General features: G+C 39.7%; 1 protein-coding gene, 5 long non-coding RNA genes and 1 other non-coding gene across 7 annotated transcripts; 4 read left to right on the top strand and 3 right to left on the bottom strand.

Moving 5' to 3' along the window:
* Positions 1 to 1,648: 1,648 nt before the first annotated feature.
* LOC131944544 (uncharacterized) lies at positions 1,649 to 4,792 on the bottom strand. Its single transcript, XM_059305217.1, has 6 exons — positions 4,704 to 4,792; positions 4,388 to 4,504; positions 3,339 to 3,458; positions 2,564 to 2,662; positions 2,090 to 2,163; positions 1,649 to 1,879 (listed from the first exon to the last, which is right to left on the bottom strand). Exons 1-5 carry the CDS (start codon positions 4,746 to 4,748, stop codon positions 2,101 to 2,103), a joined length of 444 nt encoding a protein of 147 aa, XP_059161200.1. The 5' UTR covers positions 4,749 to 4,792; the 3' UTR covers positions 1,649 to 1,879; positions 2,090 to 2,100.
* Positions 4,793 to 5,634: 842 nt separating this feature from the next.
* On the top strand, positions 5,635 to 6,634 carry LOC131944562 (uncharacterized). The gene is made up of 3 exons (XR_009387049.1): positions 5,635 to 5,792; positions 6,232 to 6,347; positions 6,555 to 6,634. It is a non-coding gene; the product is annotated as an uncharacterized LOC131944562 (long non-coding RNA).
* A 1,064-nt stretch (positions 6,635 to 7,698) lies between these two features.
* On the top strand, positions 7,699 to 9,049 carry LOC131944564 (uncharacterized). The gene is made up of 3 exons (XR_009387050.1): positions 7,699 to 7,873; positions 8,539 to 8,654; positions 8,999 to 9,049. It is a non-coding gene; the product is annotated as an uncharacterized LOC131944564 (long non-coding RNA).
* A 1,935-nt stretch (positions 9,050 to 10,984) lies between these two features.
* Positions 10,985 to 11,871, bottom strand: LOC131944578 (uncharacterized). The gene is made up of 3 exons (XR_009387052.1): positions 11,764 to 11,871; positions 11,517 to 11,619; positions 10,985 to 11,161 (listed from the first exon to the last, which is right to left on the bottom strand). It is a non-coding gene; the product is annotated as an uncharacterized LOC131944578 (long non-coding RNA).
* A 3,719-nt stretch (positions 11,872 to 15,590) lies between these two features.
* Positions 15,591 to 16,990, bottom strand: LOC131944561 (uncharacterized). Its single transcript, XR_009387048.1, has 3 exons — positions 16,826 to 16,990; positions 16,314 to 16,425; positions 15,591 to 15,742 (listed from the first exon to the last, which is right to left on the bottom strand). It is a non-coding gene; the product is annotated as an uncharacterized LOC131944561 (long non-coding RNA).
* Positions 16,991 to 18,311: 1,321 nt separating this feature from the next.
* Positions 18,312 to 18,383, top strand: Trnah-gug (transfer RNA histidin (anticodon GUG)). Its single transcript has one exon. It is a non-coding gene; the product is annotated as a tRNA-His (tRNA).
* A 923-nt stretch (positions 18,384 to 19,306) lies between these two features.
* LOC131944566 (uncharacterized) lies at positions 19,307 to 21,337 on the top strand. Its single transcript, XR_009387051.1, has 3 exons — positions 19,307 to 19,435; positions 20,586 to 20,664; positions 21,115 to 21,337. It is a non-coding gene; the product is annotated as an uncharacterized LOC131944566 (long non-coding RNA).
* The last annotated feature ends 1,303 nt before the right edge of the window (positions 21,338 to 22,640 follow it).

Raw genomic sequence — 22,640 nt, 5'->3', positions numbered from 1 at the left:
TATTAATATTATTTTCTAATTAGTCTATGATCTCTCAAAATCACTATTTAAAAAAAAAATTGTGTTTCGGTGTTATTAAAACAGATGGTGAAATTAGATTTATAGAGAATTTATAGAGGACGCCTGGGAAAGCGTGTATTTCGGTGGTGATTCTAATTACATTGCCAATGTGTTTTCTTCGAACCCTTAAAGTAAACATCACTTGCCGTACATTTATTTGCATCGCATTGTTTTATTGTAAGTTATGGAGTAGGATCTATTTATGTGACTTAAATTTTTAATGCTGGAAAGGCTCTCTTTGGGCGCGGACGCCTAGAAAAGCGTGTTGTTCGGTGGTGATTCTAATGTTGTGGTTGTGGTGTAGTTGTGTTGTGGTTGTGGTTGTGTTGTGTTTGTGTTTGTGTTGTGGTTGTGTTGTGTTTGTGTTTTTGTTTGTTTTGTTCTGTTCCCAAGTTGGTACACCTTATTTATGAGTTTCCCGACGGCATGTTCGGACTGCCGTGAATGCCAGTACTTTAGACGTGTGGGAAATCAGGACAACTTTACAATAAAGCGAAATCGGCCCGATGTATCAAAACAGTTTGGAAATCAAAATGTGTTTAGAATCCATACAATATTTTAAAACCAAAATCATTCATGGTCTTAACAATTGTAAAGGATATCCTTCAGTAAAAAAAATGTGCGTTTATTAATGACTGCAATATCACTGCCCTTCATTGACGCCCTTCCTCCATAAAAGTTGTGCGACGCGGACGATTCGATGACGATATTATGTCAGCACCATTGGAAACGATTGTATATAACAATTTGAATGAATTGAGTAATTTAATAACTATGTTTGGGAACGGATGAATCCTTAAAAAGACACAACATAACGACATTTTTATATTCTTCCAAAAAAAAAAAAAATAATAAATCACTCTGCTGGATGCCCCCCCCCCCCACCCCAGTCGCCCTCCTCCCAACCCCTATGCCCGCCACTGAATGTTAATTTTGTTATACCAAGACAAGTAGGCCTACATATACGACAACTACAACAGGACTAGCGTTCATCAGGTTACCGACTGTCTACTACAAGCATCCTGCCTGTTCACTACAAAACCTCTTCATCGGGCCGCATACAATAGGGTATCTGATTACGTGTTTTCCAAATTTTCCTCCCTGCTCAGGTCGGGGCTAATTCGAGTCCACCCATCTTCAGTCACCTCAGGTCAAATGCGAGGCGACCGTACCACAGGGAGGTGTGTGACACTATAATTTACGGCCTGTCCCAGTTTAGGTGGGTAATAACTCTCTAACATCAACCGTGGCCTCAGTTATAACAATCAACAACGTCGGCATCCGACCATTTCGTTTTTCCCAAGTGAATTCAGCAAGACTTATTTAAGTTTACAAACTAATTCAGATAACAGTGACGGTGCTGAAGCGCGGGGCCCCTCCAAGTGCGGGGCCTGGGGCGACCGCCCCGTTCGCCACCCCAAACGCCGGCTCTGATTTGGGTGCCCCTAAAAATTCGGGGACCCCGGCTTCAGCCCTTTCAGCCCCCACCTTCCCCTTAATCCACTACTGCCTGACTACAATGTATATTTGGACTAGACACGCAACCAGATCACAAGGTAACAACACAAAATAAAAAACAAGGTTGTCATGGCGATCAAGATTTTTATTAAAAATTTACATTTCGTTGCTTCAGTCCCACGTGTCGTCATCTCGGTCGTTGAATGAGTTAGTACCATCAGTCCAGTCATTTACCGATTGTCGTGTTCTTCAGTCACCATGTTGGTGCTATGTCGTTCAATGAGGAAAAGAATTATGTAAAGTTTAGAAAAAAAAAGCTTTTAACCGAAATTAACCTGAGGTTCGTTGTATTTGGCCAGAGGTCAGTTCTCTCTGGCCTGAGGTCAGTTCCCTCTAGCCTGAGGTCAGTTCCCTCTAGCCTGAGGTCAGTTCCCTCTGGCCTGAGGTCAGTTCCCTCTAGCCTGAGGTCAGTTCCCTCTAGCCTGAGGTCAGTTCCCTCTAGCCTGAGGTCAGTTCCCTCTAGCCTGAGGTCAGTTCCCTCTGGCCTGAGGTCAGCTCCCTCTGGCCTGAGGTCAGTTCCCTCTAGCCTGAGGTCAGGTAGCTTGGCTTGTATGTGAGGACAAACACCTTGTGGTTGACACATTCCTGCAAGAGATGACGAAATCTTAAGTCACGTGATATCATTGAAACATTGCAGGTTTGTCACAGCTGTAGGAAAAGGGCATGTCATAAAAACCAGAAAGAACAAAATCACTTGATGAAATCATCTTGAGTAAATATCTTGTGGATAGATCGTGAGAAAAGATCTAGAATAAAGGTTTAGAGTAAAGATATTGAGAAAAGAGATTGATAAACTATATAGATTAAATAAATAAATAAAATGTCTTAATGATGATCTATAGATTGATAATATATTGATAATGATATTGAGTAAAGATCTTTATAAAGATCTTGAGTAAAGATCTTGAGTAAAGATATTGAGTAAAGATCTTGAGTAAAGATCTTGAGTAAAGATCTTGACAGAAAGCTGAAGCTGCCCACGTACCCTGATGGCGTCAGTATCGCCGTAGATGTTCTTGAGGTCATCGCTGGACAGGTCAGTCTCCTGGGCAGTGTGGGTGGTAATCAGCTGGTAGATCTCTTCCTGTGGAGGTCAACTCAAGGTCAAGTACAAGGTCACCCATACAACGTGCGCAAGTTAACGCAAAATACAAGGTTACACACAGTCACTCAAGGTCACATAAATTGTCACACCGACCAATACAACGATTATTTTGTCTGTATTAGATCACGTGATGATAAAGTGCTACGAGCGCTAGATCACGTGAAACGGAGGCTGCCGGCAGCGTGCCAGGAACATCGTCCACGTGGTACAATTTATATTCGCTAAATCTATTCCAAGAGGTAAGCTAGGAAATCATATTTAAAACCATGTTTACCACACACACGCAATCTTAATTTGATGGTGAAACAGCGGATAAAAAGACAATAAACTGCAGAAATTGTCTATATAACGCATATTAGCTCTGACAAGGCGTTGCTCTAGCTGCTCCGGCTAGGTGTTGCTCTAGCTGTTCCGGCTAGGTGTTGCTCTAGCTGTCCCGGTTTTTACACAGTTGTACCTACACTTCACTAACCAATGCTGCGAACCCAAACATCTAAACCAATACTAGCTTAAATTAACGATCAGTTAAACATTACACTTACACAAACAAATTATGAAATTGGAGCTAAGACACATTTTACATTAACACGAAAACAAATACAAATTCTAAACTGTTAACTTGTGTCCAGTCCAAACGATACCACGTGATACTTACACTAATGATGTGAACCTTGTCGTCATTTGTCAGGTCAGCTGCCCAATCAGGTGTTACTTCGATTAGGTGACATGACCTGTCAGAGCTGACGTCACTGATGGCAACAATCAGGTGGTGGCCCTAGATGGGAGAAATCCGAAACATGGATGTTGGCCAAAAGTTAGGATGTTGGCCTAAAGTTAGGATGTTGGCCAAAAGTTAGGATGTTGGCCTAAAGTTAGGATGTTGGCCAAAAGTTAGGATGTTGGCCTAAAGTTAGGATGTTGACCTAAAGTTAGGATGTTGGCCAAAAGTTAGGATGTTGGCCAAAAGTTAGGATGTTGGCCAAAAGTTAGGATGTTGGCCAAAAGTTAGGATGTTGGCCAAAAGTTAGGATGTTGACCTAAAGTTAGGATGTTGGCCAAAAGTTAGGATGTTGGCCAAAAGTTAGGATGTTGGCCAAAAGTTAGGATATTGGCCTAAAGTTAGGATGTTGGCCTAAAGTTAGGATGTTGGCCTAAAGTTAGGATGTTGGCCTAAAGTTAGGATGTTGGCCTAAAGTTAGGATGTTGGCCTAAAGTTAGGATGTTGGCCTAAAGTTAGGATGTTGGCCTAAAGTTAGGATGTTGGCCTAAAGTTAGGATGTTGGCCAAAAGTTAGGATGTTGGCCTAAAGTTAGGATGTTGGCCAAAAGTTAGGATGTTGGCCTAAAGTTAGGATGTTGACCTAAAGTTAGGATGTTGGCCTAAAGTTAGGATGTTGGCCTAAAGTTAGGATGTTGGCCTAAAGTTACGATGTTGGCCTAAAGCTAGAATGATGGACTAAAGCTATGATGTTGGCCTAAATTTAGGATGTTAGCCTAGCATTGGGATGGTGTTCTAGCTTTACGTTGATGGCCTAAAGTTTAGTATTAACTAAGATTACTTACACTGCATAAAAGTAACAAAATAAATTCTCCAAATTTCCCATGGGACAACCCCCCTCCACATTCCCCCCTGGACATTCTTTCCCCCCCCCCCCCCCCAGGCATACATTTTCCCTGAGACAAGCTACCCGACAAAATGACCTACCGTGATGTCGTGTTCCTCAAATCTGTAGTTGTGAACGAAGTCGATGGTGAAGTCGTTTTTGTTGTTGTTGGCGAACCAATCGCGGATTCCCTGTAGAAAACCAGATCCGCTCTGCGCCTGTGGGTCAAGTGGTTGATGGGGGGGGGGGGGGGAAGAGGTCACGTTATAGTAGGTAATAAAAGCCACATTGCTTTGTTAGTTGACATACTAAATCTAAAAAACGAATCAAAAACATGGATAAGATTGTACAACATTTCACTAAAATTTCAGTCCATCTCTAAACTTTAACCTTGACCTACGTTAAAGCCAAACTTACGGAGACAAAGACGAGGACGGAGGCTGCGAGAATCAGACAACGCATGACTGGAGTTGGTAGCACTGATGTAGACAACAAACTGACACTCTCTGGGCGAGCCACTCTACTTATAACATTAAACCTAGGCCGTGTCACGTGATATTATCCGAGAGATCCATTAACGGGAGGCGACACAGTAAACATGGACAGGTAACTCAAGCTTTCGGGTGTTTAAAAGTCAGATTCAGGAACAAAAAAAATGCAAACAATGAAAATTATAATAATTCAGAGAGTAATTTATTTTCATGACGATAGTTTGAACAGTAAGTCACCTAGCTCATTAAGACACGTTCTTATAAAGGTGTTGTAATTAAACGGATGTTTATGGACAAGGCGCACCACATTTGTATCGTGACACTTAGAGAGAGATAAGAAGAACAAGAAGCACTCACAGACCTCAGTACTTTTGATGGCACACAATTTTAATCAAGTTATTTCTTACTCAATTCACATGTATAATAGTAGTTCTAATTCCTCACAATCTTTGTCAGGATGTAATAAAGTATTTGATAACTTATAAACAACTTTTTAAAATTATTACAACTATGGTTATAATTCATACACCTCTGTCGTCTGTTGTCCCTCACAAATTATTGTTTTTTTGTTTTTTTTTTGCTAGAGACGCAATACACCTTTAAACACAGACTAAAACTTAAATCTACTAATTTATATTATTCATTAGTGGGATAATATCATAGTTCAAGATTTTTAAGATATATTTAGCACTGAACAAATTACTCAGATTTAATCTACTTTCTAAAAGTGAATGTAAAATATTGATGCCAATTTTCTAATAAGCTGTAATTTTTTCTTATTTTCTAAAAATGTAGAAATCTGATGCCAAATTTCATTCCCTAAAATAACTAAAACTCGAGACTACATTTTGTTTGACAGATGTCATTGTCCCATGTGACGTAGTAGGTCAGGTTGCCGCCAAAACTTGATCGGATCTTGTACGAACGTCTGCTAACCTGTCTGTGAAGATGAAAGTTCTCTACATCTTATTCCTCGTTCTGCTTGCCGTCTGCACCGTGTTGGCGGGAAAATCAGGTACAGTTCGAAGATTTATTTTTTTAGTTAAAAAAATCGATGAAATATAACAAAACAATTAATAAATAACTACTTACTCTTTTTTCTTGTCATATTTTCCTGTCATATTTTCCTGTCATATTTTCCTGTCATATTTTTCTGTCATATTTTCCTGTCATATTTTCCTGTCATATTTTCCTGTCATATTTTCCTGTCATATTTTCCTGTCATATTTTCCTGTCATATTTTCCTGTCATATTTTCCTGTCATATTTTCCTCATATTTTCCTGTCATATTTTCCTGTCATATTTTCCTGTCATATTTTCCTGTCATATTTTCCTGTCATATTTTCCTGTCATATTTTCCTGTCATATTTTCCTGTCATATTTTCCTGTCATATTTTCCTGTCATATTTTCCTGTGATGCGTGACTCCCCCCACGTGACTCCCCACGTGACCAGGGCTCAAGCGTCAGGCCACCTATGGTGAGTGCATCACATGGTGTGGTGACGACATCCCGTGCAAGATTGGATGTTCAAATAACTTTCCTAATTAGCAACTTGATGACGTCAAGTCGGTAGGTCATTTCTTCCTCCTAGCGAGTTCTAGCTACAGGTTGGTCCACTGAATAGTATGCTGGACAAAGGGCTGACCACACTTTTCAATATGTCACAAACACGCTGTTTGCTGACCATCAGGTCCAAATTAGTGCAATCAAATGAAACAATAATTTTCAAATGTTAGTAAATTAAAAATGTATTTCCCCATGTTTGTTTATTTTCAGCATCTGACCAGCGGATATTCACAACACAATTCTACTACAATGTTGTCGACATTTATTCAATTAAAAACGTTTTAAAATTAGTTGGACTTAAGTTTCTTCCTATACCTGTGTCATCCTTGTTTGTGTTTGTGGCGTGTGGTAGTCGGGTAAATATTGACGTCTTGGGGTCAGGTCAAGTTAACATTGACGTCTTGTTGTCAGGTAAGGTTAACACTGACGTCTTATCACATTTGACAATCATAACGTTAAAATATTTTTAGCTTTTATTTATAACACCTAAAGCAAAGATGTGTCCAACAAGCTAGTGAGAGGGTGTGAGGGTATGAGGGTGTGTTTGTGAGTGTGAGGGGGATCAGATTCCGTCTCTAGGTGTGTTGGCACGAGCTCCTACAGTGGCAGTCTCTGTGGAAAGATTGAATGATTGAAAGATTGATCCATCTTTTTATATGAATGGTTGCCCACTCACCCATCTATCAACTGACCCACCCACCCACACAAACAAACACACACACACACATACCAACTAACTCACACACACGCACACCCAAACAGACTCACTCACCCACCTACCAACTCACCCACCAATCCACCCAAACCCACTCACCCACCCCCGTACTCACACACACCCACCCACCCTATTCCTGCACCAGTTAGCGGTACTCACTCCCCTTTCTTCCTATATAAGTTTGTAAACATTCCTTAACAGTTCCATATAGTTATTGTTACGACTCGCTAACTTTCTTACCGTTTGATTTCTTGTTACCTTTATCACGATTTAATAAATAATTTTGAAATTTTATGAACAACTTTTTAATATTAGTACAACTATGGTTATAATTCACAGACCTCTGTCGTCTGTTTTCCCCAGCAAATCATTGTTTTTTTTTTTTTTTTTTTTTTTTTTTTTTTTTTTTTTGCTAAAGACACAATACACAATTAAACGCAGACTAAAACTTAAATCTACTGTACATTTAATTATTATTTATTCATCAATATAATGATATCTTCGTTCGAATTTTTGGAGATATATTGAGCACTGATATATTTGTTCAGCTCTAAATATTTTGCTGTAAATTTTACTTATTTTCTAAAAATGTAGAAATCTGATGCCAAATTTCATTCCCTAAAATAACTAAAACTCGAGACTACATTTTGTTTGACACATGTCATTGTCCCATGTGACGTAGTAGGTCAGGTTGCCGCCAAAACTTGGTCGGATCTTGTACGAACGTCTGCTAACCTGTCTGTGAAGATGAAAGTTCTTTACATACTTTCCCTCGTTCTGCTTGCCGTCTGCACTGTGTTGGCGGGAAAATCAGGTACAGTTCGCCGATTTATTTTTTTAGTAAAAATCGATAAAATAATGTCGAATGAACATAATTTAGTATTTTAGATGAAATAAGGTCTAAAGAACAAATTTGAGTAATTTAGATGAAATAAGGTCTAACGAGCATATTTGAGTATTTTAGATAAAATAAATATCACCAGTCGCCCTGGGGAAGCTGCAGGCAGGTCATCTGTGTTCTTGGCTAACCACTGCATCAGCCACAGGTCTATGTTGAGGCGCCTTAACTTTCCCCAACTCTAGCCAGATACCAATTAAAGCTGGATGGGCTCAGGAAAGTTTAACGGGCTCGAACACAAAATGGTTCACTTTTTTATCAAAGGCAACAAGTTCTGATACCATGGTTTACACCTCAAGATTTACCACGTTTAACCTTTATCGGAGCATGTCTCAATCTTTTCATATAACGTTTAACCTGAGCAGGTCTCAATATTTTCATGCCACGTTTAACCTGAGCAGGTCTCAATATTTTCATGCCACGTTTAACCTGAGCAGGTCTCAATATTTTCATACCACGTTTAACCTGAGCAGGTCTCAATATTTTCATGCCCCGTTTAACCTGAGCAGGTCTCAATATTTTCATGCCACGTTTAACCTGAGCAGGTCTCAATATTTTCATGCCACGTTTAACCTGAGCAGGTCTAAAGCGCCAGGCCAACTACGCCGAGTGCCTTAAAGATTGCGGTGATGACATCCCGTGCTTAATGAGCTGTTCGATTAGGTTCCCTAGTTAGCTGCTCGATGACGTCATGTAGGTAGGCCGCTTCTTCCTTTAATAAACTTTTAAATTATTTACACCTTATGTTCTTGTGTATATAAAAAAATCCCCCCCCCCCAAAAAAAAAAGAACCAAATGCAAAAAGTGTGCGTGGGGGGGGGGGGGGGTGACGAGAACTTTCTTTTTCTTAGGTAAGAACACAATGCTTGGGCATCAGACGGTAAGCATAGTGCCTGGGCATGTCACATGCCGAGTGTCACAAGTACAGATGAACTCTACTTTATCTGCAACATTGACCACCAGGTTCAAATGGAAAATATATTTTTTTAAAGTTATTTTCACAGGCCAGTTGATCGTTTATTTTTGTGTGTTTTATTTCAGCAGTTCAGCAACGGATGTGGATCTCAAGACTTTCCAGCTATGCTATACACAAATATGTAATTAAATAAAGTTAAATTATAATAAAAAATATTATATTTGTTTCTTCCAAAACCACGTCAATAATATTTGTGTTTTTGCCGTGTGTTAATTAGGTACGGTTAAGATTGACGTCTTGTGGTCAGATTAAATTAACATTGACGTCTTGTGGTCATCGGGTCAAATTAACATTGACGTCTTGTGGTCATCGGGTCAAATTAACATTGACGTCTTGTGGTCATCGGTCAAATTAACATTGACGTCTTGTGGTCATCGGGTCAAATTAACATTGACGTCTTGTGGTCATCGGGTCAAATTAACATTGACGTCTTGTGGTCATCGGGTCAAATTAACATTGACGTCTTGTGGTCATCTGGTCAAATTAACATTGACGTCTTGTGGTCATCGGGTCAAATTAACATTGACGTCTACTTTAATTTTACCTAACAACCAGACGTCCATTAAAATTGACTTTAACCTCCGGACATCAGGTAGAGTTAATATGGAAAAAAAAGACATTTTTTAAACATTTAATTTTCATTTATTCATTTATTCATTAGTGAAATAATATTTTAATAAAAAATGGTATAGATATATTTAGCACTGACCATTTATTAAAGACATACGCCTATATATTGCATTTGTAATTTTAACCTTAAAGTGATTGTAAAATATAGGTGCCAATTTTCATTCCTTGAAAAATCTAAAACTCGAGACACCATTTTGTTTGACACATGTCATTGTCCCATGTGACGTAGTAGGTCAGGTTGCAGCCAAAAATTAGTTGCATCTTGTACGAACGTCTGTGAAGATGAAAGTTCTCTACATCTTTTCCCTCGTTCTGCTTGCCGTCTGCGCCGTGTTGGCGGGAAAATCAGGTACAGTTCGCCGATTTTTTTTATAGTAAAAATCGATAAAATAATATCGAATGAACGTATTTGGGTATTTTAGATGAAATAATATCTAATGAACATATTTGCGTATTTGAGATAAAATAAATATCACCAGTCGCCCTGAGGAAGTTGAAGGTCATCTGTGTTTGACCACTGCTTTTTATGTCACGTTTAACCTTTGACCTGAGCAGGTCTCAAGCGCCAGTACACAGAGTGTTTCAAATGGTGCGGTAATGACATCACGTGCTTAATGAGCTGTCCAAAAAGGTCCTCTAATTAGCTGCTCTATGACGTCATGTTGGTAGGCCGATAACGTCATGTTGGTAGGTCGCTTCTTCCTTCAGTAAACTTTCAAATTATTTAAACTCCCAAGTTCTTGTGTTTATAGCCATTCCCACTCAAAGACTTTACAGCCAAAAGTGTGTGTAGTGAGGGGGGCGAACTTATTAGGTGAGGGCACAGTGCTCTGGGCATAGTGCCTAGGCATAATGATCTGGGTGTTTTGCGTGCGCATAGTGCCTGGGCTTGAGACGCAAAGCAAATTGCGCTGGGCATATAACAAGCCAAGTGTCACAAGTACAGATGAACTCTACTTTATCTGCTACATTGACCACCAGGTTCAAAATATTTTTAAAAAATTATTTTAACAGGAACATTGATCGTTTATTTTTGCGTGTTTAATTTCAGCAGTTCAGCTACGGATGTAGGTCTCAAAGATCCCCAGCCTCTCTATACACATGTATCTAATTAAATAAAGTTTAATTATTTTATATTTGTTTCTTCCAAAACCACGTCAACAATATTTGTGTTTGTGGCGTGTGTTCATTAGGTAAGGTTAACATTGGCGTCTTGTGGTCAGATTAAATTAATATTGACGTCTTGTGGTCAGATTAAATTAACATTGACGTCTTGTGGTCAGATTAAATCAACATTGACGTCTTGTGGTCAGATTAAATTAACATTGACGTCTTGTGGTCAGATTAAATTAACATTGACGTCTTGTGGTCAGATTAAATCAACATTGGCGTCTTGTCAAATGAAGCAACTAAAACGTGAAACTATTTTTATCCTTTATTTATTACACCAAAACTAAACATGAACACGGCTAGTTGGTGTGAGAGTGAAAGGGTGAGGGTGTGTCGGTGTGAGGAGGTGTGGGTGTAAGGGTGTGGGTGTGAGGGGGATCAGATTCCGTCTCTAGATGTGTTGGCATGAGCTCCTACAGTGGCAGTCTCTGGGGAAAGATTGAATAATTGAAAGATTGATGTATCTGTTTTACGAGGATGGTTCTCACCCCCTCCCCACCCCCATCCGCGCACCATAAAGCACCATTTGCACACGTCACTGTTAACATCAGCACCTTCTTAATAAATTGTTTTCAACATTCGCCAACACTTCAAATGTTTTCAACTTTCGCCAACATTTCAAATGTCTTCCCAACACTCTTTATCTCTCTCAGACCGTCTCATTAAAATTCCCCTGTGTTCCCCAACAGTTAAAAGTTCCCTGTGTTCCCCAACATTTAAAAGTTCCCTGAGTTCCCCAACAGGTAAACGTTTAGTTCCCGGACAGAAGTGCAACCTGCTTACGTCACACAGTTGGTCCCAGGGGCACAGAGCATGACCAGACATTGACTGACACACGGCAGGGCGGGGTTAGGACAGTCAGCACGTGCCGAGTTGACTGGTGAGCCTGTTGGAGGTTTCACAATTTTTAAAGAGAGCGTCGGTGTATGTGGAGTCAAATGACGCGGACATTTCTGACGTCACATTTCCGGTCAACTGTCTGTGCTATTTATAGTAAGACCGGAAGTGTTTGAAATTAACGTGCACCTACCTGCCACCTGGACCACGCCCACCACCATCCCGACCGTCAGGAGGGTAAGCAGACAGGATAGCTTCATTGTTAGTCGCTCACTTCACTTAAACTGTGACTCCGCGTCAGAGATTGACTTACAACACAAACAGCATGTGTAACATTTATTTTCTTCTACCACATTTTTAATTTTCTCGTATACAAAGTACATTTTACACCGCCCCGAGTCGGAAAATATAGTTTTGCAGTTTTGTCCGTATGTCTGTATATTATTATATATGGGTGTGTGTGTGTGTGTGTGTGTGTGTGTGTGTGTGTGTGTGTGTGTTTGTCTGTAAACACGATAACTTGAGTACCATAACAGATAGGTTGATGAAATTTCATATATAAGTATTATATCAAATTAGTAGTTCTGTATTAACATTTCACCCATTTCTGATAACCCGAAGAGGAACTTATTCTATTTATTTTTCAAAATCCTATTACTTGAGTACTGTTTCAGATAGATAAACGAAAAATTCAAAGATTTAAATCTCTGCCTTCTGTCAAATTTTGAGTAATTTCCGTTGAACGGAAGTTGTACTTTATGCTATTTCCAATTTCTCAATAAACACATACGAATGTATAAAGTACTAGTACTCCGCACGACTATACACATATTGTTTGCCGTTCACTTGGTGCGCAGTTATTTTTTCTACGACATTCTATTCTATTTAAAAAAAAGTTTAAGTATGTAAAAACTGATTTTAAAAATCATGTCTATACCGCCAGTTGCCAGGCCCGTAGTGTTATATTAGAATACTAGCCGTCCTGGCCAGGCCCTGCACTGGCTTCTGTGAAAAACTTATCTGTAAAGTACTATGCCTTGTGTGTTTAGTAATCAGCATATACCCGGCATTCCCCACCCTAACCACAACCACCAAAAACCAAAACACAAACAAAAATGCTAATATAACACAAACGCAAACACAAACCTAACCACAAACGCAAACACAAAGAAAACACTAACACAAAAGCAAACGATAAGCAAACGAAAACAAACCAAATCCAAACGCAAACACAAACTCAACTACAAACGCAAACCCAACCCAAACACAAAGGAAACGCAACTACCTTTCAAATATCCATCCAAATACTAATGTATTTGTTTTAAATGGGAAAATAAAAGTATTCAAAAAACAAAACAAAAACATACAGAATTGAACTTTATATATTAGATTCAAGAAAGTTTGGGGGAGATCACTCCCGCTTTATTTTTTCCTATATTTTTAAAAACTTGAAAAACTTATAGTTATCCTTACATAAAACTTCAATAGGGATGGTGTGCATGTGTTTGTATGGGGGGGGGTGGAGGCGGAAACGTGTGTGGGGGGGGGGGCGAGAGTTGTATGTCTATTATGTCTTGTATTAACCCACTATTCAAATTCCCTATAATTCCCACATCCTATACCAACCCTTTTTCATTTCGCTCCCCCCCCCCCGAGTCTTCCCCTCCCTCATCCTCAAATTACCAGACGATTTAAGCATTTGTGCATGACGTCATAATTGCAGCACGGGTATTTTCTGACGCTGTCTGTTTCTGTCATTATGTCTGTCATTAAACTGTTCGTCATTATGTTTTTTGTCATTATGTCTGTCATTAAATTGTTCGTCATTATGTTTTCTGTCGTTATGTTGTCTGATTTCATCAACAACATTGCCTTTAAAAAAAAACTTCACGTCCAGATATTTAAAGATGATTACACATCTTCTGCTGGTGTCCAAACGAGAGGTTAGTCGTCTGCTCGTCTTTAATCAAAACCAGGAGTTTGAAAAAAATAATTGCCATTTTTTTATAAAATAATTAATTGTACGTGACATTAGCAAGCATCTGGCATTGTTTGAGTTATAGCGAGGTAGTGAGATAGTCAACATCGGTAGTTATCTTTGAGTTACTTTGTATTGTCAACTTGTTAAACAATTCTTCGGAGCCAGAAATCTACAATTTTTTTTTAGTTTAGAACAACAGGCAGTTGAAGATTGTTTGTTACGTCATACAGGTAAAGATTGTCACCTCATACAGGTAAAGATTGTCACGTCATACAGGTAAAGATTGTCACGTCATACAGGTAAAGATTGTTACGTCATACTGGTAAAGATTGTCACGTCATACAGGTAAAGATTGTCACGTCATACTGGTAGAGATTGCTAGCCCCCCCCCCCACACATACTACAGCACACGGGGGAGCTGGAGGACTCTGTCCTGGTCCTGTGTCTTCGGGCTGAGGCTGTCATTGAAGGACTTCTCGCTGTGGTTGGTGTTGTGTGCAACCTCTTCAACATCCTCATCTTTAACCGGATCGGCTACAGCGACACGTCCAACATTTTGCTGACAGCCCTCTCGGTCAGCGGGGCGTTGGTCTCTCAGTACTTGAACATCATCATACCCAGCACCTGGTTTGATCAACCCTGTGGACTTTGGCACCGTATTCCTCGTCTACCCTCACAACTACTTTGTCCGCGTCAGTGGCTTGATCACTGCCTTCGCGGCCTTTGAAAGATGCATGTGTGTCGTCATACCCCTCAAGGTCAAGCAGATCATCACGAAAAAAGTAACCTTGGTATACACCATGGTGACATGAGTTGTCATGACCCTGTACCTGTTTCTCATTAAATACGTCACAGATGTTGCCTCAGACAACCAGACCCACTTCCGGATCAACTTTCACCCGAACGGTCTCAAAGTCTTTGCGGTCTCGTATTTCATCACTGACTTGTTCCTGCCGTACCTGACCTACTCAGTGCTCATCGTCTGCACGGTGGTCATCTCGGTCAAAATAAGACAGTCAGTCTTGTGTTGGGGAATTTTGGGGCATTAAAACTAGTGTTTTGAACGGACACAAATTTTGAAAATTCATAAAAAATTAGTTTGAAGATATGCACTTAAATTTTTTAGTTGCGTGCCCAAAATATGGTAGAAGATTATGAATTGATTGTTTATTGGGCTTAAAAAGTAATATTTTATGAATGGTGGAAAACCTACGAAGGGGTTAATTTTTAAAGACGGCCGCCGTTGTCATAGTTACCAATATTTTTCCACCAATTTTTCTTAGTGGATTTGCAGATGCGGATATATCTTAATAAAGCTGTAAAGAAATAACTGTTTTCTAACGAGTTTTAAAAAAGTTTTTTTTTTTTTACCGGAGCCCTCCCCCTTAATTTTGAATTAATTATGAATTTATTATGAACTGTTTTAACAATATAAGTTTCTCACACTCTACGTAAGTGTGTGTGTGAGTTCGTGTATGTGTGATGACAGTGTCTAGAGGTCGGATGGGGATAAGTGGTCTTGTTCGGATGGTGTTATGAAGATGACAGTTTTCCATCTGAATACCGGGTAGTCTAGTATACTAATAAAACTCACGGGAGATGGTATAATTCACAACTGAGCGGGGGAAATATTTGAATTTTAAACTAAAATTTCAGTGATCTAAATCTCAGTTTTAAAAGTTCTGCAACTTGTAAAAAGTACATTATTTTAAACGGTGTATTTAATAAAACATAAGACTTGGTCTGATTAGGTCACTAAAACAGAAGACCTGGTCTGATTAGGTCACTAAAACAGAAGACCTGGGCTGATTAGGTCACTAAAACAGAAGACCTTGGCTGATTAGGTCACTAAGGCTGTATAGCTCACAGATCTCAGGGAAAACTTCCTAGAACCGATTGCTTCATAAGTTGGGTGGCTTGATCAAATATCTAAATATAGCTGGCAACTTTAGCAAACTCTGTTCTGGCGTCGATAAATAATTTGTTGACGAAACCAGTCACAAGCACAATCACATGACTTACACAACACAATCTCAGACACGTTTTATACTTTATTTTAGAATGGTGTTCTGTCACGGTGGTGACGCATGGTGATACTCCAGATGGTGACGTGCATGAAAACTTAACTAATTAATATCAATAGCCTTCACAGGAAGCGACTTAAGGGCAGGTATAACCGCACACACAATCTCTGTCGACAAACATTAGAGCAAGATTTTAAACTTTACAAACGAGCATATATGTGAAATAAAATAAAATAATGCACTGTGTCCAATATTGACTTCAGTAGGCTGACTTTAACCCTGCTGGGCTGGATAATATTTACCTGATGCAGGTGTGGATATTTACCTGAGGCAGGTGTGGATAATATTTACCTGATGCAGGTGTGGATAATATTTACCTGAGGCAGGTGTGGATAATATTTACCTGATGCAGGTGTGTGGATAATATTTACCTGAGGCAGGTGTGGATATTTACCTGAGGCAGGTGTGTGGATAATATTTACCTGATGCAGGTGTGGATATTTACCTGATGCAGGTGTGTGGATATTTACCTGATGCAGGTGGTGGGACAAGGTGACATCATGTAGGCGTGTGGATATTTACCTGATGCAGGTGGTGGGACAAGGTGACATCATGCAGGCGTGTGTATATTTACCTGATGCAGGTGGTGGGACAAGGTGACATCATGCAGGCGTGTGTATATTTACCTGATGCAGGTGGTGGGACAAGGTGACATCATGCAGGCGTGTGTATATTTACCTGATGCAGGTGGTGGGACAAGGTGACATCATGCAGGCGTCTATGAAGCAGAGGGCGGGGTGAGCACAAACGGCACGCACGTCCCTGAACATCTCCCTCAGGTCAGCTGACCCTGGGGAGGAAATAACTCGACAGTTTGGTCACGTGATTTTGGTAAGTACGTGGTCAATTTATCTGGCTAGAATGTAATTGATCTGCCAGATTGTACTGACCAAGCCGGTCACACGTCGTGAATTATTTAGCCGGTCACACGTCGTGAATTATTTAGCCGGTCACACGTCGTGAATTATTTAGCCGGTCACACGTCGTGAATTATTTAGCCGGTCACACGTCGTGAATTATTTAGCCGGTCACACGTCGTGAATTATTTAGCCGGTCACACGTCGTGAATTATTTAGCCGGTCACTGTCGTGAATTATTTAGCCGGTCAAATGTCGTGAATTATTTAGCCGAGATGAGCGGCTAGTTGAGATAACCTTGACGATCAAACACCCAATGACCCCTGAACTCACTTTGTCCAAACGCCAGACACACAACAAAAACAACAGCACTCAGGTAAACAACAAACTTCATCGTTGGTCTCTCGTGTTTAGTGACCTGCCAGTTAAACTATAGACCGGTCAAGTTTCTCAAATCTTTGGCGCGATGTTAGTTCACTGATAAGAACATATTCTTTAATTGGAACAAGTTACCGTAAGATTTCTTAATGCACTTTGAACTGTATTTAAAAAGTGATTTACTTTTGTAAAGTAGTGCCTGGTCTAAAGTACAAAATTAGTGTACGGTGTAAAGTACTGTCATCAACAAAAATAGTAAACGGTGTAAAGTACTGGTCATTCACAAAATTAGTGTACGGTGTAAAGTACTGTCATTAACACAATTATTAAACGGTGTAAAGTACTGGCAGTAACAAAATTAGTAAACAGTGTAAAGGACTGGTATTAACAAAATTAGTAAACAGTGTAAAAGTACTGTCATTACTTACACATACATCAACGGAGCAGATAATGAAAAGCTCATACGAAAACTGGGCTTCCATCTAACATTTGCCAACAAGCCAAGATTTTGTTTTTATATTTAAAAAATGAAAAGCACTATCCTTTCTGCCGCACTTGCAGCCAAAGTTGGTACCAAACTGCTTAACTTTCCTTTGTACTCTACAGGCATTTTCTGCAAACTAGCGTACCCGTCCCGCGTGTTGCTGCGGCCTCAGAAGAAAGGCTGACTCAATATTTTAAGAGAATTTCATCAATGGATTATATCAAGTTTGTAATTCTGTTTCAATTTTTCAGCGATTTCCTGTAACCGGAAGTGGATTTTATTCTGCTTATGGTTTTTCAAAAGCCCTTAACTTGTTTCAGATAGTTAAATAAAATTTCACATATAAGTAAAAGATCTAATTCTCTGCCTTCTGTCAAATTTTGAGCAATTTCCATTTACCAGAAATAGTACTTGACGCTATTTCCCATTTCTCAAAAAATACATGTGAATTTTATAAAGTACAAATATTCCGCACTATTATATACACTTTGTTTGCTGTTCATTTGGTACGCAATTCTTTCTCTACTAGATTCCATTCTATTTTTAAAAGTTTAAGTAATTAAAAATGGATTAAAAATCATGTCTATATCCCGAGTTGCCACACCCTGTAGTGTTATATAAGTATATACGAGAAAATTTAGGGGAGATCACTCCCGCTTTATTTTAACACGTTTTTCTTAACTCAGCTTCGCGTTTGTTTGTTTGTTTGTTGTTAAAATTGACATCGAAAATTAGCCCACTTCTGATTGCTCTAGAGATCTGAAATTTGGAATGCAGGCTATTTTCGCCTAACAATTTCAGATGCAATCATAAAAACTAGCAATTAGAGACCTAAATTAGCTTAATTAAATTACGCCCCAAGAACCATAAAATCGAGGACATGATTTCTAAACATACCGACAAGACTGGAGGCCTATTGACACAGTTACTTCGGCCCCAATCGATGTGAGCGCGCTGGCCGTGATTGTATAGTGGTTAGTACTTCGCGTTGTGGTCGCGACAACCCAGGTTCGAATCCTGGTCACGGCATGTAGGCTTAATTAAATTACGCCCTTTCTCTGTTTAAAGCGTATCGGTCGCTCAAGATTTTTAGTCCGTGTATTTATAAACACTTAGTCAAGTCATACTTAATCAAGTCATTAGATAAAGTAGAAAATAAACTATATAAAAAACTTTTTAAAAACCACGTTTTTCATGTGTAGCAACGGACTAAAAAGGAGAAAATAAAATACTTAAAAATTAAAAAAAAAAAACACGTTTTTCTTGTGGACTAAAAAGTAGAAAATAAATTTTGTGCTTCCTCGAGCTGTGCAGGTTCTTGATTATTCATACATTTGATGACAAAAAACGTGGGTCGGGCAGATGGGTCGGGAAATTTGATGGTGAACGGTTACTGCTATGTGTTATTGAATTGCTTTATTTGTTTAAACGGCCAATGTGAAAAAAGGCCTTTGTGCCTACAATTGTAACCGTTGTTTGAATAAATTTGAATAAATTTGAATTTGAATTTGAAATGTATGAATAGTCATCTCAAGAACCTGCACAGCTCGAGGAAGCACAAAATTTATTTTCTACTTTTTAGTCCACAAGAAAAACGTGTTTTTTTTAAAAGTTTTTTTTAATTATTTTATTTTTCATTACGGGTTTATAATAAGGATTATTTTTTATAACCTGAAACAAACAAAATGAACTTTCGAACAAATAGTATGAGTGTAATATGACAGCAAGGGTAATTCTAAAAAATTGTTAATTAATTAAGCTGATTTTAAAGTAGTCGATAAAACAGCTACAAATTTCGCCCCGCCCCCTGTCCCCCCACCCCTCCGAATCATTGAACAAGGCCACACCTATGATGGAGACATCGGCTTGCATGAGATTAAACTGTGTCAACGTATCTTGTTTTTCTCGTGCAACGTCGTTAGTTTTTTTTTTTTTTTTTTTTTTTTTTTTTTTTTGTCATCCCTCATTTTGACAACAGTTACCAGAGCGACTAAAATAACGAGAAAAAGTAACGAGGAAGATGAAGACGGTTGTGATAATCTGCGTCTTCTTGTTAGCGCTCTGCTGGCTAGGTGCTCAAGGTAAGTCATTAGTCGCTCATTAATTAACTCCCCGACATGTCTTTGTTTCATTAGTCGCTCATTAATTACCTCCCCGACATGACTATGTAAAAGTTGTCAGTTTTATCCTTAACCCAGCGAGTTAGATCAGTTCAATCTCATTCATTCGTCAAGGAAAGGCCATTGTATCACATGTTCATCAAAGGCCGGTGTGGCCATTGTATCACATGCTCATCAAAGGCCGGTGTGGCCATTGTATCACATGGTCATCAAAGGCCAGTGTGTGGCCATTGTATCACATGCTCATCAAAGGCCGGTGTGGCCATTGTATCACATGGTCATCAAAGGCCAGTGTGTGGCCATTGTATCACATGCTCATCAAAGGCCGGTGTGGCCATTGTATCACATGGTCATCAAAGGCCGGTGTGGCCATTGTATCACATGCTCATCAAAGGCCGGTGTGGCCATTGTATCACATGGTCATCAAAGGCCGGTGTGGCCATTGTATCACATGCTCATCAAAGGCCGGTGTGGCCATTGTATCACATGGTCATCAAAGGCCAGTGTGTGGCCATTGTATCACATGCTCATCAAAGGCCGGTGTGGCCATTGTATCACACGTTCATCAAAGGCCGGTGTGTGGCCATTGTATCACATGCTCATCAAAGGCCGGTGTGTGGCCATTGTATCACATGCTCATCAAAGGCCGGTGTGTGGCCATTGTATCACATGTTCATCAAAGGCCGGTGTGTGGCCATTGTATCACATGCTCATCAAAGGCCGGTGTGTGGCCATTGTATCACATGCTCATCAAAGGCCGGTAAGTGGCCATTGTATCACATGCTCATCAAAGGCCGGTGTGGCCATTGTATCACATGCTCATCAAAGGCCGGTAAGTGGCCATTGTATCACATGCTCATCAAAGGCCGGTGTGGCCATTGTATCACACGTTCATCAAAGGCCGGTGTGTGGCCATTCAAGGCCGATGTGTAGACCAATGTGTCTAAACAAAGTATCACTACAAACAACGCAATGTTTTAGGAGAAAATGTTTCTCAAATAGTTTGCCAACCCTTCATTTATATGCATCCATTAATTAACTAATTGTTTTACCTCTGCTAATTATTGACTCTGATCTACGGACTCTGGCCTTGACCCCGTCCACTCAACAGGTGTGTCCAACTGTATACCTGGTGGCACGTGCTTTGTTGACCCTTGCAGCTTCAACCCGTGTCCAGGCACATGTGTCTTGTAAGTAACCAATGGTTCATGTGTCAACAATTGGTTGCTAGGTAACCATTTAATGTGTCAAACAAATGGTTGCTAGGTAACCATTTAATGGTTGCTAGGTAATAAATTTGTCAACAAATTAGTTACTATATAACCTTTAAAAGATTCCTCTTTAGACCTAGCTATCCATTGGGCAGGTGAAGCTGCGTTCATATGTTTCTTGACCTCAGCAAATGAAGAGATAATGTGGTCAGCACTTTGCCCAGCCGCCTTTACTTTCCCTGAGTCAGGTACCCATAAGAGCTGTTTGGGCTCAGGGACGTCGTACAGTAGCTAGTCCGAACTGAGACCCGAACACAAGACCTTTGGGTTAGCAGCCAAATGCCCCCCTATGTAACCTTCAAAAATGTGTACAAATGACTTAAACAAAAAGAAGTACCGATACATATTCTGCTTGTCCCCCTTGAACAGAGAATGTGGATGTGCCTACCACTGTGCCTAGAGGCTCACAGCTATGGTCGACACCAGTGAATGTTGCCGCTGTACGGTGCCGTGTGAATTTGTTCTACCAATAAAACTACACTACTAACCATTAAGGTGTACATGGAAAATGTTTGCCTGACTTGGTAGAATATTGTATTACTCTTGTATACATCATGCAATTTGAATTAGCCAATAAACTCACTGCTTAATGCTTGTTTGTTTACTTGTTTATTTGATTGAAAAACACGGCTGATGTTTTTTCCAAATCGAATGAAAACCAAAATATACTCCAAAATTCAAAGTGTAGCTCCCATTTAAAACAAAAAGCGGTCTTTGGTCAATTTTTACAACTTTATAGTTTTTTAAATCAGAAACAGATGTTATTTTTAACCCAAAGGGACGCTATAAATGACTCTTTGATGCTTTATGGCTTGTCATCGATATTATAGGCATATAGGCCTATATAATATTATATATATATATATATATATATATATATATATATATATATATGTATATCCACTGGAAGTCTATTTGAGTAGTCTATAGTTTTCATAGTGTAAGTTCTGAGACGGTGCGAAGTTACAGGTCGCTACAAAGTCTCCAAACATTCTCTGTACAAATCTGGTTTATTTCATTAATTAACCTGTGTGATGTTTTTATAGATCTCGTTTTAAAAACCTGGCCAACCCAACCCATTTTCTCAACAAGTGCCACCCTGGCCAACCCAACCTATTTTCTCAACAAGTGCCAACCTGGCCAACCCAACCCATTTTCTCAACAAGTGCCAACCTGGCCAACCCAACCCATTTTCTCAACAAGTGCCAACCAGGCCAACCCAACCCATTTTCTCAACAAGTGCCAACCTGGCCAACCCAACCCATTTTCTCAACAAGTGCCACCCTGGCCAACCCAACCCATTTTCTCAACAAGTGCCAACCAGGCCAACCCAACCCATTTTCTCAACAAGTGCCAACCAGGCCAACCCAACCCATTTTCTCAACAAGTGCCAACCTGGCCAACCCGACCCATTTTCTCAACAAGTGCCACCCTGGCCAACCCAACCCATTTTCTCAACAAGTGCCACCCTGGCCAACCCAACCCATTTTCTCAACAAGTGCCAAGATTTTCTGAGTGTAAACTAAAAGCTGCAGTTGTGGTTTCTTAAAAAAAAAAAAAGTTAATTAGCAACCAAATTTAATTTACTAACAAAACTTTGCCGCCTTATTCTATGCAAGACATGAACTCAGCTGTCCTTATCTCAGCTCTAGAAGCCACAGGGGGTCATACATCCTCAGGTCCTGAAACCACAGTGGGTCCTACATCCACAGGTCCTGAAACCACAGTCCCTGATAATTGTCTTAGAGGCTTTTTTTCATTTGATCTCACTATAATAATAAAAACAAATATTAGACCTATCAAGTCATCTGACAACCAAACCATTCTTGCAACTAAAGACGTCAGAAGATCAATGTGAAGTTTACAAGCTATAGAGATCACACTATACTACTCAC

The sequence above is a fragment of the Physella acuta genome, unplaced genomic scaffold, assembly GCF_028476545.2.
Source record: "Physella acuta isolate Inbredline_101_S28 unplaced genomic scaffold, ASM2847654v3 ptg000497l, whole genome shotgun sequence".
NCBI lineage: Eukaryota > Metazoa > Mollusca > Gastropoda > Physidae > Physella > Physella acuta.
The sequence above is the reverse complement of the archived record's forward strand: the minus strand, read 5'-3'. Positions and strand labels throughout refer to the sequence as shown.

Coding starts and splice junctions, on each gene's coding strand:
- LOC131944544 (XM_059305217.1), bottom strand. CDS start 4,748: ATGCGTTGTCTGATTCTCGCAGCCTCCGTCCTCGTCTTTGTCTCC. Junction 4,505..4,703: donor CCGTCCTCGTCTTTGTCTCC/GTAAGTTTGGCT, acceptor CTTGACCCACAG/GCGCAGAGCGGATCTGGTTT. Junction 2,164..2,563: donor GCGATACTGACGCCATCAGG/GTACGTGGGCAG, acceptor CATCTCTTGCAG/GAATGTGTCAACCACAAGGT.